This window comes from Triturus cristatus, chromosome 4_1 (genome assembly GCF_964204655.1).
Source record: "Triturus cristatus chromosome 4_1, aTriCri1.1, whole genome shotgun sequence".
NCBI classification, from domain to species: domain Eukaryota; kingdom Metazoa; phylum Chordata; class Amphibia; order Caudata; family Salamandridae; genus Triturus; species Triturus cristatus.
In genome coordinates this window covers 1269306015-1269322821 of record NC_140585.1, presented here as the reverse complement: position 1 = coordinate 1269322821, position 16807 = coordinate 1269306015, and the positions used below count along the sequence as shown (strand labels likewise).

The following is a 16807-nucleotide window of genomic DNA, read 5'->3' as shown; positions in this document are numbered from 1 at the left end:
GCCTTGGATCGTGTCATGTATGTGCATGTAACTTGCATGATCAAGGTAACTATTAGCGGCGATACTACGTGTCTCTCGGTCCTTTCCCCAGCACCCTCCTCCCCTTATTCCCCCCCCCCTCCCCCCCCCAGGGGCGGCAATCTGAGGGATAGCCCCGGGCGCCACAAGCTCTAGCTACGCCCCTGGCAGCATACATTCCATTAACATCAATTCGCCGTTCCTGTTAGGCAACCACAAAACAATGGCTGAGGATACCTTTCTGTTGACAGTATTACCAGACACATGGCTATTTTATATTTACTAAAATTGTCTTAGTTAACAACAGCCAGCACAGCCAGGATGTCCAGTTGCAATGCCCCATTTTGTTCTAACTCCATCAAAATTTCCTGACACACAAAGAGGCATAGCAGAAACATATGCACATGTTATGCATTTCTGAAGAGAGAAGAGTGGCCTACAATTCAGTCTCCATTTAAACCCAAACGTTACTCCATTTTGCTCTTCCTTCGGCTACTCATCCAATGTAATCAAGGTGTAATTTTGATAAAATCGGGAAACTGTGGGACAGAGATGTTGCTTTCATGAACTATGTGGGTTTAAGCAACTCGAATATCCATGGATAATTACTATACTGTACACTTGGAAAATTCATAGTAAAATCAAGACAGGAATCACACAACATAAAAGTGATGTCTGCATCTGCAACCTAACATCATCTGTAGTGAGTAACTTTACATTGTCTTCATAATTTGAGCCAAATAAGATTCCAAGTTATTGAAAATGTGGGAAAACCAGAAAGAGGAGGTACCATAAGTAATGTTCTTGGAAGAGAGATTTTGTTTTTTAAGAGTATTGTATGAGAATATTGTTGTTAGGATATCGTCTGACATAAATATCATCTCCAATATTGTTTACAAAGATATTTCCCATTGGATTTAATAATAGAAATCTGTAATCAATGAGACACATTTTTGTAAACAATATTTTGGACACATTATTTACAGCAGACCTTACTTCTGCATAGTATATTCTAACATACAACCTTTTTGGACATCTGCCTGAATGTTAGGATTTACATTCTTACCCACATGAATCCTGTAGATTGCTTATGAGCAGAAAGGAGGATAAAGTAGTAATCATGTGTACAGCAATGGAGGCTGACCACTCTGAGTGGCATACAAGTCGGCCTTAAAAGTCAAGGAGATTTAGCAATGGCTCAAGACAGTTTGTGTCATTGTATAGTTCTTTAGCACAAATTATGAAATATTCATTCTCCTCAGAAATTGTAATACATTACCCAACATGCATTGAGAGAAAGAGTTTCAAAAATCACTATGATGCATGGAAATTCTTTGGAAAAGAAAGATTTTTGGAAACATTGGTGGAGTACAGAGAAAGTGGCAGCCATAGAAAGCAGATGATTGATGGAATTCACAAGTTATTATATATATGTAAGGACTGTGTAAGGGCATGTATAATTCTCAAGAGGTGCATGTTTTTTTTAATCATATACATAGTCACATTGTGGGAGATAAATAAAGCTATGAAGTGATATAAATAAAAGTATCATGATGTTTGAAATTTATGTAATGATTTGGTATGTGTATTTCTAACACTCAACAGTACTTCTGCGTTTACTTAGAGCTGAAGTAGAATCCCATAGCCACAGAATTTCTAGAAAGAGCACCTAACGGAAAATAATGTAATTACATTTGTGAAATTTATTGAAAAGAAGATTGCTAGAAGAAAATTATGATAAAACAAAAGATCATATTTTCTTACCTGTGTAGTGGGCCATGGGGAACACTCACAAGGGCTTGGTTTGCTCTCCCTTTTTCTGTTACATTTCTCAGACAAATTAATGTTAGTATCACTTACCTAATTCCCCAAGTTCAGTAGTGTGATATTATGCACTCTCCTTTTTAGGTCGAGCATTTGAGACCTGTTGTAACTTCTCTTGTGTACTTAAAGCCCCCCCCCTGCTTTCGATTTGTTTATTTCATGTCTTTTGAAAATCCTTGCTTGCTAGTTAGTGATCAGTCCTGCCTCTTTGTCCCTCCTTTTTCTCTTCAGTTCCTTCCAGGCAGCAGGGACTAACTACTGTCTCATTCCGCTATGGGTCTTTATGTGGCCTCAGGGGGACTATTTTTTTTCTAGGTCTGTTAGTGTTTCCGTGTGTTCAGCTCCAGTGCCATAGCTGCTTACACGTAAATATATCATCCCTCCCATCTCCTTTTACTGCCCCTATTGTTTTGGTGCTGCCTCAAGCACTGTGCCTCCCCCTCTCCCGTTCTGTTTATTGTATTTAATAATCTTTTTTAAATTATCCACGGCAATTGGGCTTCATTCTGGTAGGATTTGCTTTATTTTGAACTTGTTTTAAAAAGGGGTTTGGGCTTGGTTTAAATTGCATAACCAGATCTCCAATCATGGTTGCAACCCAACCATTCTATGAGCATTGTTGAATTGGAGCAGCTAGGTGTCTTCTATTGGAATGTAAGGGGCCCGGTGAACAGCGCTCTCCCAACACTGCTTTTTTTTGGCCATTTTATATAGTGAAAACTTGGCACGCCGGTATGACAGTGCTTTACATGAGTAGCCGTGAGATTAATGTCTTGAGTCAAAGGATTCTTGCTGTTCCTGCCATTAGGCTACAAAAAATATGGGGGAAAGAGAGAAGAATTAATTGATATTATAATTGATATATACTAACTGGAAGCTGTGCCCTTCCAACATGGTGCCGACTGCAGCTACAGTGTCTCGCTCTTTTTACGACAGGCAGGAGGAGGTGGCTTGCCTCTGCTCTGGGACGTGCCCTGTGTCCTTCCACTCAGCGTGTGGGGAGTGATGTGGACGGCCCCTTTGTCCAAGAGGGAGCTTCTACTGAGAGATGTATTTCTGACCAGCCTAGCGCGTGGTCAGCACTCTGAGACAATGGAGGATTAGTGTGGTTATGTGCCTCGATACACCGGAGCTCATCTCTAAGCTCCAGAGTCAGGAGGGAGTGGCCATTTAAATTGAAACTGGACCTGAGCAGTCCCTACTCTGCTGCACTGCACTCCAGCAGTGAAAGGTATTTCTGATGAGCAGAAGGGACCGGCCTGTCACGTACGTGATTCGTGCATCCTAGTGGTGTGACGGAGTACACAAGCCTCGCCTTGTGCCGATTTTTATCACACATCCCCCAGTGTGTGACCCAGCCCTGTAGCACCGCGGAAAACCCTGCTCTACATCAACCAAGAAGGCCGGAGCGACTCCGGGGCATTATTCATTCCCTCACTGTGGTCCACGATGTCTTGGAGGGCTCCATACATGCTGCAACATTGTCTTCACTATGACCGTAAGTCACCTTGCCCTGCAGTTGCTCCACATTATTGCGAGCTTATTCCTTATACAGTCGTGGGGACCCAGTAAGGTCTCCCCGCATACGCTGGCAGTGGGTGCCCCTCGTGTTGGTGCATACCTTGGGGGGCACATGGTCGGGGAGGAGACAGGAGGAGTTAAAACCCTCAATGGAAGTCCTTATCCTCTTGTTAATCATTCTTTCCTCCCCTTGCTTTTCGTGTTGAGGTTCCAAATGAAACCTGGAAAACCATTAGCACCATCTAAATTATATAATTGTGCTCGTCCAAGCCACATGACCAGCTGACTAATTCCCGGCTGCTGGAGATAAATTGGACATTTGAGAAAACATAACAAATGGGCTCTCTGTAAAATACCAGCACTTATAACATCAAAAATAGCAACTTCTTAGGCACTCGTCGCCAGAACATCTGCCTTAAGGTTTTAAGTTTTAGTGTTTATGTTTAAGGGGAGGGGTTTTCCGTCTTTTAGTACGCTTGCTTTTGTGCTCCCTTTCCTTCACCTCTAATGCTGACCGTCTGCATCCTGAGTCCTACTCACATACAGGTCCGGCTGGGACCCAACATCAGCCTTGGCAAAAATGTTTAAACAAGCATTTGCAATGCAATAGGTCTCGCAATTGCTAGATTTTGACCAATTGGCATTTTAAATGACAATGCCATTTATTTATGTGTTTAAAAAACACCTGCAATAATAAAAGACATTGTCATTTACAATACCAATAGGTCAAAGTTTCTAAAATGCGAGACCTATTACATTGCAAATACTTGTTCCTTTATTGACTCTTCTGCTGCACAATGTGAGAAAGTGCACAGAAGGTGAGGTGGGACAGTGCTCCTTCTGTAATTGAACTGTTGACACTAACAATACATTTGCAAGTCCCCTTTCGGAATAAACATGCTCATTTGCCAGTTTGGTTTCTTATCATTTTTTCTGGGCATGCTGCCACACACAAATACATTAACGATTAGCCGTGAAAATCTTTAGCTTCTAGATCAAGCTTTCACAGAGTCAGCACCTTCCTGAGCTATCTTGCTTTGTTCCTCTCAAGCATGCAACTTCTGTTTAAATCTGTTTGTTTGCAGCCTCGCTGCAGTTGACAGTTACATTACTTGTCTCTGTCAAACTGCATGTCTAACCAATGATTTAACATATACTTACAGTGGATTTTGGGCATACCATTGCTAATGATTGGATGACTTCTTTGTCTATTTCAATTCCATACTCCTGATTCAATGCCCTTTCTCCCTATTCTTGTGTGTGTCCTGGCATTGAGCCTTTAGGTTTTGCTTTTTTTTAACAGGTTGAGTATATCCTTCCACTACTGACATCAGGTAACTATGTTTCTTTCTTGTTTTTCAGTGTCATTTCTGAATTATCATTCAATGGGAGTTAATGTTCTTACTTTCACCTCCTGTGTGCACTCTCAATGTGCTCCTTTATCTTTGATTCTCTCGCACTCTCTCTTGTTTTTTTTCAAACACACCTATCCCTGCCTGTCTCTCGACACCTATACCTTCAGTCATCTTTGGTTATCTAATTAAGTTGAAACCGTTTTAAGGTTGCATGTGTACCCTTCTGGAGGGGGGCTGGCAGGTCAGGCTAGACTATTCCAATTTAACCAGAACCAAGTATGATTTGCATAGTTCCGGTCTCTTTCTTGAGTGGCTTAGTGGCTGAGAACAATGCTCTGGAATGAGTACCGAGCAATCATCAAAGGCTGAGAATAATTCAAGCACTCCTTCCATCATCTTATTATTTGTTGTTATATTTTCTAGAGCAAACACAAGGAGATGATGGACGGAGCACTAAAACTTTTCAGACACTCACCCTCTGTCAATGATATGGGTTGGATCCATATTCGTTCTGTAGCTCACTTTGCCACCGCACGTGGGTCCCGTGCTAGCTACGCCACCAGATTCAAGCTAGCCTGGCTGATGAGAGGTGATACCCCGAAACCCGCCCCAGGATGCGTGTGTCTGGTCCAGAGAGGACCCTGCCTGGCAGTTCGGCTTGGACTGATCCCATGTGGCACAGGGTCAAGACCAATTTGAATATGGCTGGGTCTAAACTGGAATGGCGTAGTGTGCAAAAATATGATGGCTTTCACCCGGATCTGTGACTGGGGGTGAATGTTTGATTACTTCAGCATTTCTGATGAGGGCTGTTACCCCAAAACCGGTCCCAGAATGCTTGTTTTTGGGCCAAGGAGGACCGTGCCTGGCAGTTTGGGCTGGACTGTTCCCATGTGGCACAGGGTCAAGACTGATTTGCACATGGCTGGGTATAAATTTGAATGGTGTAACATGCAAAAAAACAATGGATTTAACCCAGATCTGTGACTGGGGGTGAATGTTTGATTAATTCAGCATTCCATCCATCATCTGTTCTTTTTGCATTTGTCGCCCTAAGTGGGAAGGGTATGCCCAGATGTGGGTCTCAAGCTTGCTATGCCACCAGATTAAAAATAGCCTGTCTGATGTGGGGTGTTATCCCAGAAACCGGTCCCAGGATGCTTGTTTCTGGTCCAGGGAGGACCATGCTTGCAAGTTCGGACTGGACTGTTCCCATGTGGCACAGGGTCAAGACTGATTTGCATATGGCTGGGTCTAAACTGGAATGGCGTAGCGTGCAAAAAAAAATGGATTTAACCCGGACCTGTGACTGGGGGGTGAATATTTGATTATTTCAGCATTCTGTCCATCATCTGTTGTTTTTGCATGTGTCGCCCTAAGTAGAAAGGGTATGCCCAGACATGGGTCCCATGCTCGCTACGCCAACAGATTCAAGGTAGCCTGGCTCATGAGGGGTGCTATCCCGAAACCGGTCCCAGGACGCATGCTTCTGGTCCAGGGAGGACCCTGCCTGGCAGTTTGGGCCGGACTGTTCCCATCTGGCACAGGGTCAAGGCTGATTTGCATATGGCTATGTCTAAACTGGAATGGCGTAGTGAGCAAAAAAACAAAGGATTTAACCCAGATCGGTGACTGGGGTTAATGTTTGATTAATTCAGCATTCCGTCCATCATCTGTTCTTTTTGCATTTGTCTCCCTAAGTGGGAAGAGTATGCCCAGATGAGGGTCCCGTGCTCACTACGCCAGCAGATTCAAGCTAGCCTGCTGATGAGGTGTGTTACCCTGAAACTGGTCCAAGAATGCTTGTTTCTGGTCCAGGGAGGACCCTGCCTGGCAGTTCGTGCTGGGCTGTTCCCATGTGACACAGGGTCAAGACTGATTTGCATATGGCTAGGTCTAAACTGGAATGGCGTAGCGTGCAAAAAAATGATGGATTTAACCCAGATCTCTGACTGGGGGTGACTGTTTGATTCATTCAGCAATCCCCCCATCATCTGTTCTTTTTGTATTTGTCGCCCTAAGTGGGAAGGATATGTCCATACGTGGGACTCGTGCTCGCTACGCCACCAGATTCAATCCACCCTGCTGATGAGGGGTGTGACCCCGAAACCGGTCCCAGGATGCTTATTTCTGGTCCAGGGAGGACCCTGCCTGGCAGTTTGGGATGGGCTGTTCCCATGTGACACAGGGTCAAGACTGATTTGCATATGGCTAGGTCTAAACTGGAATGGCATTGCATGCAAAAAAACAATGGATTTAACCCAGATCTGTCACTGGGGGTGACTGTTTGATTAATTCAGCAATCCCTCCAACATCTGTTCTTTTTGTATTTGTCACTCTAAGTTGGAAGGGTTTGCCCAGGCGTGGGTCCTGTGTTCGCTACGCCACCAGATTCAAGCTAGCCTGGCTGATGAGGGGTGTTACCCGAAACCGGTCCCAGGACGCATGCTTCTGGTCCAGGGAGGACCCTGCCTGGCAGTTTGGGCCGGACTGTTCCCATCTGGCACAGGGTCAAGGCTGATTTGCATATGGCTATGTCTAAACTGGAATGGCGTAGTGTGCAAAAAAACAATGGATTTAACCCAGATCGGTGACTGGGGTTAATGTTTGATTAATTCAGCATTCCGTCCATCATCTGTTCTTTTTGCATTTGTCTCCCTAAGTGGGAAGAGTATGCCCAGATGAGGGTCCCGTGCTCACTACGCCAGCAGATTCAAGCTAGCCTGCTGATGAGGTGTGTTACCCTGAAACTGGTCCAAGAATGCTTGTTTCTGGTCCAGGGAGGACCCTGCCTGGCAGTTCGTGCTGGGCTGTTCCCATGTGACACAGGGTCAAGACTGATTTGCATATGGCTAGGTCTAAACTGGAATGGCGTAGCGTGCAAAAAAATGATGGATTTAACCCAGATCTCTGACTGGGGGTGACTGTTTGATTCATTCAGCAATCCCCCCATCATCTGTTCTTTTTGTATTTGTCGCCCTAAGTGGGAAGGATATGTCCATACGTGGGACTCGTGCTCGCTACGCCACCAGATTCAATCCACCCTGCTGATGAGGGGTGTGACCCCGAAACCGGTCCCAGGATGCTTATTTCTGGTCCAGGGAGGACCCTGCCTGGCAGTTTGGGATGGGCTGTTCCCATGTGACACAGGGTCAAGACTGATTTGCATATGGCTAGGTCTAAACTGGAATGGCATTGCATGCAAAAAAACAATGGATTTAACACAGGTCTGTCACTGGGGGTGACTGTTTGATTAATTCAGCAATCCCTCCAACATCTGTTCTTTTTGTATTTGTCACTCTAAGTTGGAAGGGTTTGCCCAGGCGTGGGTCCTGTGTTCGCTACGCCACCAGATTCAAGATAGCCTGGCTGATGAGGGGTGTTACCCGAAACCGGTCCCAGTATGCTAGTTTCTGGTCCAGGGAAGACCCTGCCTGGCAGTTCGGCTTGGACTGTTCTCATGTGGCACAGGGTCAAGACCGATTTGCATATGGCTGGGTCTAAACTGGAATGGCGTAGTGTGCAAAAATATGATGGCTTTCACCCGGATCTGTGACTGGGGGTGAATGTTTGATTACTTCAGCATTTCTGATGAGGACTGTTACCCCGAAACCGGTCCCAGGATGCTTGTTTCTGGTCCAGGGAGGACTCTGCCTGGCAGTTCGGGCTAGACTGTTCCCATGTGGCACAGGGTCAAGACTGATTTGCATATGGCTGGGTCTAGACTAGAATGGCATAGCGTGCAAAAAAAGATGGATTTAACCCCGATCTGTAACTGGGGTGAATGTTTGATTAATTCAGCATTCCGTTCATCATCAGTTCTTTTTGCATTTTTTGCCCGAAGGGGATGCCCAGACGTGGGTTCCATGCTCGCTATACCACCAGATTCAAGCTAACCTGGCTGATGAGGGGTGTTGCCCCGAAACCTGTTCCAGGATGCTCATTTCTTGTCCAGGGAGGACTCTGCCTGGCAGTTCAGGCTGGACTGTTCCCATGTGGCACAGGGTCAAGACTGATTTGCATATAGCTGGGTCTAAACAGGAATGGTGTAGCATGCAAAAAAAGATGGATTTAACCCAGATATGTGACTGGGGTGAATGTTTGATTAATTTAGCATTCCGTCCATCATCTGTTCTTTTTGAGTTGTATTTCCTAGTGGCATGCAATGCAATAGACTCTACGTATTATGCAACAAAAAGTGTTGTGACAATAATACAAAACATACACCACCTTAATTATTTGGGTACAGGGTGAGACTGGCCTATAGGGCAATTAGGTAGCACCAGATGGGCAGCTCTGACTGGTCTGCATGTGGTTCATTTTTTGGGCTGTTTGTGGGCCTGTTTATGGTCTGCTGGGCCAGTTTTTACTGTTAATTTCCCTGACATTCAAACAAACATTCCCTTAGCAAGCTCAAATCAATGCAGTCTTCTATACATTGCAAAACAGCTATACGGCATGTCATTACTATTTGCAAACATAGGTCGCATTTTTATCTATCTAATTCACTAATGGGGCCCTTTTATTTTGGTGCCTGGGCCTATTTTCTGTCCCAGTTCTACCCTGTTTGGGCATTTCCTCTAGTCTTTTAAATAAAATATTATATCTAAACCTAGCTCAGAAACTTTCTTGTCTGTGGCAAAGTCATCAAGTGAATGAGGAATGCTCAGAGGCAACAGTTCAAACATCTTTGTCTCTCACCTGAAACATCGGAATATTCCTCAGCGTGGAAGCTGTGCTCTCCGCTGCCGTCCTTGTGCAGGTTCACAAACGTCTGCATAGCTGGAGCTTGGATGATTAAACCACCGCTGGCTTGCCTCAGGAGACTCTCCAAGTACCTAAGCACACAGAATCACGGAAATCCTTTACAAACAAAGAAGTCAGCAAACTTGGCTTCCCAGTGGTCTATCTTCTTTCTACCCACCCCCCTCTCTCTCACTCACTTCTGCCAGGCAGGGAGCGGAGACTGTGGACTTTTCCACACCTTCAGCAGATTAAAGAAATATAGAACAAAATTATTCCTTGTACACCCCTGAGATGCAGTTCAATGACTCTTTCACAGCTGTGGTTCAAGAAATGTAAAACACTTCATAGATGATGAGTAGGAAACACTTGAAAGGATATTTTGAAATTAAATAATAAAGTGTACACAGCTAGGTTAACTCTTTTTAGAAGCTTTTTTTTCAATCTTGTGCGTGGCGTGCTATGCCATAGCCATACTATATGCGTCCTTTCTCAGAATCATCACACTGGGTTCGCATTCACCTCATCTATGTATTATAGATAGTCAAACAAGAGCCAGAGAAGTCTGGATGCAATTTAAGTGAATGCACTTGGGACCAGATAAGGCCCAACAACAAGCTGTCAAAAACAGAAAATATGTATTCTGCCACCGAATCAGGCTTTTTAGGGATCTATGTCAGGACAAAGAAAGTAATGAGATAGATTTAGCATGAAAGAAATTGCCTTACAGAGAATTTATCACAAATATGTTTCTATTAATATTACATTGACAATCGCAATGCTGCTGCTGCAACATTCCTCACAAGGAAAGTTTTGATTTAACTCATTTAATTTCACTCTACCTTGCCCAAACAGTATTCCTACCCATGTCGCATGAACTAATGTAACACTAACGTAAAACCATTGTAACCCTTTTCGTAACACCTAAACCCTATACATTATCCTAGCTCAAGTTCTAACTCTGACCATGTGCCTTTAACTACTCATAAAACTAACCTTAACCCATATCTTATTGTTACTTTTTGATTGAGACCTCACATAGTCCAAACTCTAACTATGACCATAAGCCTCTAATTAACTAGAAACTTAACTATAACCCTTACGGAAATGTTAAACTTAACCCATTCTCCACTTCCACCGATGCATTTTTAATAGGTAAATCTTAGATATTTGCCACCAATAATTTAATCCTAAAATGCTTAAATCAGTCAAGGCCATTGTTGACACTCATATCCTCTTGACTCCTGACTGGACAAAGAGCACACGGGGGGTTATTCCGTGGTAGTTTGAGTCATTTGCTACTGATGTCCTGGCACCAATTCTACCATGGTGCTGCAAACGGAGCCAAGTACATCCCTACCATACTTATCTCTCAGAATAGCGAAGGCGTCTTGGACGTAGTGTGGGTGGGTAGAGGCTCTGAACTCAACAATCACACAATTGCGACAATAATTGAATGTCTCACCCAGTAATTTTCTTTCATAAAACAGAAGTACTTTAATTACATAGTGCAGTATACAAAGAAGAAGTAGCACTACAGGGGTGAAAAGTATGGGGTATTTGAGGTTCACTGGATCCCTATGACTGAAGTGGGGCATTTTTCCTCTAATCTGTGACCCATAGGTCAGTTTGTACAACAAGCAGGCAGGCAGGCAGTTGTGGTATACTGATGTCAGGTATTATTTAAAATCCTACCAGGCAGTACTGTTTAGCCAGTCAAAGCTTTTCAGGTGTTTGCGTTACTAGATCGTTTGTGTGTTCATGGATCATCAAAAGGTGGCTGCGAAGTTGTTGACTGTACAAAGCAAGCAGTCATATTTGCGGTCAGTTGGGCTCCTACTGGTGGGCGCATCTCCATCTCCCAGCATGGAGCGGTCATAGGTGTAGCGGCTCAGTGAATGACACACTGTTTTGGCACTTGCAGCTGGGCGATCTGTACTCTCCTGTCCCAGCATTCAGATACAGTTCTTGGGTATGGCAAAGTCAGAGTTAGCAACAGTTCTCTGTCTTCCTCTGTGTTATGCCTCACAGTCAATGTGGATCTCACTCTAACCGTGGTCCTTGGATCACTGAAACTTCTCCCAATGAGCGCACACCACTTTCTTTGGAAGTCAGGGTAATAAAAACCACATAATTGTTCCCTTACTTCTTTTCAGTTTTCCACCCTTTCCCAGAGCTACCTTTTGAGTTTACTTATATAAAATCTTTATTTCAAAAGGCAGCTGTATTGGACTTGTCCTTTTGCAGGGTTATCCCCAAATGTTTTGCTTCTTTCTCGTATTTTTTCCTCACCTGTTGTTGGTGGCTATAGGATCTGGGCACTTTACCACTGCTAAGCAGTGCTAAAGTGCATATGCTCTCTGTGTAAATTGTTCTTCATGATAGGCATATTTGATTTATTGGTAAGTCCCTAGTAAAATGCACTGAGTGTGCCAGGGCCTGCAAATCAAATGCTACTAGTGGTCCTGCAGCACTGGTTGTGCCACCCACATAAATAGCCCTGAAAAGGTATCTCAGACCTGCCACTGGCGTGTCTGTGCGCAGTTTTAAACTGCCATGTCGACCTAGCAAGTGCACCAACTTGCCAGGCCCTAACCTTCCCTTTTTTTACATGTAAGACACCCCTATGGTAGGCCCAAGGCACCCCCCATGGGCATGGTGCAGTGTATGTGAAAGGTAGGACATGTACTGGTCTGTGTGACATCTCCTGATAGTGAAATACTGCCAATTTCGTTTCTTAACTATTAAAAGGCTATCTGCTTCATAAGATAGAATGGAAAATACTTTTCATTGGGACAATATAGAGAAATACTGTGTAGGCTCTCTGAACTCAGAATTTAATAACACATCTTTTAGTAAAGGTGTTTTTTAAATAGTGTGTTTGAAAACGCCACTTCTACAAAGTAGGCATTTTCTTGTTTAACTATTGTGTGCCTCTGCCTGTTTGTGTATTGACTGTTTGGTTTTGGAGTGGCAGGGGCTGGGGATGTGCATTCACTGCCGCGGGGGAGGGTCAGGTGTGCCTGGCCTTTCCTGGATGACTCAGAGCTGAGCTGAATGGGGCTTGGCTGCATTTAGAGTAGTAGGAGGAGATATCCTTGCACCTGAATAGGGCCTGTCTCCCTTACACAATGCTGTATCTACCCCCTGTGGTCATGCTGCATCAATGAGGACAGAACTGGTTTGGACTGTGCTCAGAGACCCTTGCACAAAGAGAACAAGGACAAAATGGAGTATAAGTAGTAGACCTTAAACCCCAGAACTTTAGATAACTTCTGGACTCAAGGGCAACCTTTGCCAAGGAAACGAGCTGAAGAGCTGTAAGGAGGAGTACTGCCCCTTTGCAGTGTGCTGTGTGGGATTTGCCTGCAGTTGCTATTTCTGCCAAGGAGAGGACAAAGCCTGGAACTTTGCTTTGAACCAGCTTGAAGAAGATCACAAAGGGCCTGTGTGTGCTGGCCTATTGTTCTGAAGTCTCAGGGACACAAAGACTTCACCCTCAGCTCCACCTGAACTCTGTTGCAGAGAGGTCTGACTTGCCAGGAGGTGCTGTTTCAGGTCTGGGCCACTGGAGGTTGTTCCTGCTGTTGGGAGCTGGAAGATAAGAACTGAAGAAATCCAAGCATCGCTCTTCTTGCAGATGTTTTTCACGACGCATCACCGCCGTGCAAGAAGAATACGCATCGCCGCGCTGCTGCCAAACCGACACAGCGCCTGTCGCGGCTGCAAGAACTGATGCATCGTGGGGGTTGCGGCTGAAGAAACCGACTCAGCGCTGCTTGTTACCGCCACATTGATCACCACCACATCCCTGATTTCCACGCATCGTACCTGTGCGACAAGTTTTTCCAATGTATCACCCATGGATCAGAATTGTCTTGGAGTCGATGCATCACTTCCCCCACAGACTGGATTCAATGCATCACTTTTCCTGCGTGCAACAGAACTGTTGCATTGTCTCCCCAAGGTCTCAGGAACTGACGCTTCTCTTTGTTTCTCGACGCTTCCCATCTCTGCGTCTGTTTGGCCTTGTGAATTTTGAAGCATCTACAGGTACCTTGTGAGAAATCACACATCCATAGTTTTCTATGGACCCAGTTGCTTGAAACCTTTAAAAAGTCATATTCTTTTTACATGTATGTTGGATGTTTGTCGTCTTGGTCTTGTTTAGTTTCGATAAAGATACTTTCTTTTTCTAAACTGGTGTGATGTCCCTCTGTGTGGTTCTCACTGTATTACTGTGTGTTTTGAGTACAAATACTTTACACATTGCCTTTGGAATAGGCCTATCAGCTCGTGCCAAGCTACCCAGGGGGTAAGTAGGGGTTATCTAAAGTGTGTATCCCCCTTACCCTGACTAGAAGCAAGGGTCCCTATTTGGACAAAGGAACCTTCCTCTGTCAACTAGAGACCCCCATTTCTAACAGGCTCCTATCCATATTTTCCATGAAAAAACAGGAAGTGACATATTTGGTTCCTCACAAGCTATCAAGGTGACCACCATTGTCTGTAATGTTTGAACTTGTGTAATGATAAAGAGTGTAGAGAGGCCAAAACTTCCCTGGTTAAACTGATCAAAAATGGCCAGCAATCCCTAATCCAGGAAGAAAGGACTAGGTACAAAGCAATCCTTAAAAACACAAAGAGAACCTGAGACTCTCAAATATGGAGGGGCTGTCTTAGAAGCTATTTTAACTGAAAACCAAGCTACTTTGTAGCATACACTTAGCCATGGAAATAAGTCAGACACAATGAGACCTGAAGCCAACATCTTACCCACGGATTGGGTGGTTCATTTTCAATCCCTTTATAATAAGGGCAAACTAAGCAATAGAGAGAGAGATCTGCTTGCTCAGGAGCTGTTATCTGAGATCCAACCTAGCACTGGCCAAGATCCTTGTAGGCCTTGGCATGAGTCCCTAGATAATAGATCGGTATTCACCCTGGCTGAGACACAGCAGCCTATCTCTGAACTGAAAGCTGGAAAGGCCCCTGGGCCAGATTAGATCCCCAGGGATTTGTTCAAATCAGTGCCAGAGATCTGGTCACCACACCTAAATCGTATATGCAATGCCATTGTGGAAGGTGCACCGATCCCAGATTCATGGAAGGGAGAAGAAATAGTCCCCATATACAAGAAAAGCATGAGATCGGTTCCGGCAAACTAACGCTCAATAAGCTTGATAGATATAGCCCAGAAAATTATCTGCATACAAGTCCTGGGCCATTTAAATACATGGTTGGAAAATAATAATATCCTATCTCCTTGTCAAGCAGGATTTCACCCAAAAATAAGCACTGTAGACCAAGTTTTCAGGTTCTTGATGCTGAGGTGGAAAACCGTAGATCTCAATGGAGGGAGCCTTTATGTAGCATTCATGGACCTCAGGACTGCTTTCAATATGGTCGCCAGAGATAAACTCTGAGCAGTCCTGAGGGACATGGGTATCCCTCCTGTGTTACTCAAAACCATTGTGTGACAAACACCGGAAACAATGCCAAAGGGGCATATAGACAATGCATGGCTGCATGAAAGGAGCAGCACCAGCTAGCCAACCAGCACTGCATGGACACCCTTGGCCTGTCAGTGAGGATGTCACACGGAGAGACCAACCCTGTCATGCATGCACAAACCTAGGCAGAACACATCGCTATGATGGTGCAGCCTTGAGGCATAAGCACTGCACCCTCGAGCGAAGAGGAGACAGAAGAGAGGGTGCCTGCCACCAATGAAGCACAGCACCTAGTAGATCCCAGATACGGAGAATCCAGAAGAGGGACCCTGTGTGGCCCAAATGCAGGGAAGAGCTAGACTCCAACCTACCTGCACTAGCACAGCCCAGGATTGGGCCAAAGTCTATTCAGAGAGTGACCCCAACACTGCCTTAAGACGGTGTAGTGCATCAACCCATTACAGGCACAGGGAGAGTCTCACATCTCCAAGTAGCAAGTTGCCACCACTGCAAAAGAGAGGAGACCCTCATCTCCCACAACGATCCTGAGTTGCACCGGGAATACCTTGTCAAGCCTGTGAGTGGTTCGTGACGGGAGAAGATGCGCAGTCCAATAGACACGACGGAGCTGGCAGGATGTCCCTGTGAGAAGAGATGACAATGTGTGTCGGGTGGCCACATCTCACAGCAAGGAAGAAGAGGAGAGCGTGGCATGTTTACACATTGCAAAGAAGAAAAGAAGTGGAGAGAAAGGAGTGTGACAATCCTGTTACACAGAAGAACACACAACCACAGGTGCGCAGGAGAAATTAACAAGGGGACAAAAACGAGGACTCGTACTGCTATCTGAGTGCACCTACTAACACAAGCCAGCCACCGGGGTGCGGTGACGTCACTGGAGATAGCTCAGTGTGAGTACCAAACATAAGCCACCTGCAAGGGGGAACTGTGTATCTGCCCGATGCTTCACAGTGTGACAGTCCAACCACCTGTCACTTGCTGCTTGGAGCAAACTACATCCCTCCTTGCAAACGCACATGCCAAACAAGAAGAGCTGCACCAAGTATACAGCAAGCTACGTGGCTGCAAAGTCCCTCCAGTCACCTTTCCTCCATAAAAGTCAACGGCACCTGTCGTACAAGTCGTCTAATGGCAACTACTCCATCATTGTCCATGTACATCTCCACCACCCCTGGAACATCAAGTAACAAGACTGGAAATCTGCACTCTTGCTATACAAAATGACAAGATACACCAGTGACAGTCTGAAGAACCAGTGACCACCTACTCAACTGGCTTGCATCCTGATCCCGGTAGCGAGAGCATGTTCTGACCAGGACACATCCACCCCTGATATTCCAGGAGGGACTAGGCAGTGGCTCTAAGGTGATTTTGAGGCTGTCCAGATGCAGACACATATACAGCCCCAGTGCAGCCCACAGGCAGTCCTGTGGCAGCTCAGCTAATGCGCCTCCCTAAGCGTTAGAGATGGTCTTGACTTTGCTCACCAATGGATTCCAGAGACAGCCAGGCCATGTAACTGAGACTTCAACAGGTCACAGCACACCAAAACTGTCTTCAGGGGATCAAGCAGCACAATCATCAGGCATTCACAATGGACTCCACTAATGCTCTTGATGCACCAAGTTTGAACTGTAAACCACCAGCTGCATCACAGCAAGAGCAAGCTGGACAGATCAACATCACATAGGTGGACTGTCACCCAACTGACGTGACATTGAAGGTCCAGACTTCATCTTCACTGTGTTCGTATCCAGAGGTACCTGGTTAAATTATGGATGCGTGCCGAGATGTCAAGGTTCTCCCAGCTGCACCTGTCCACCGTTGTCTTGCAGACTTTCTCTCGAAGCTGTGAGACTTGATTTATTTAGT

The 16807-nt window shown here is 45.1% G+C and overlaps 1 protein-coding gene across 1 annotated transcript in view; it reads right to left on the bottom strand.

Moving 5' to 3' along the window:
- NCKAP1L (NCK associated protein 1 like) overlaps positions 1-16807 on the bottom strand; it is a 1693457-nt gene that overhangs the window by 976885 nt on the left and 699765 nt on the right. Inside the window, exon 22 of the mRNA XM_085654768.1 lies at positions 9420-9556. Coding sequence (XP_085510894.1) covers positions 9420-9556 — 137 coding nt within the window. The remainder of the gene's footprint in view (positions 1-9419; positions 9557-16807) is intronic.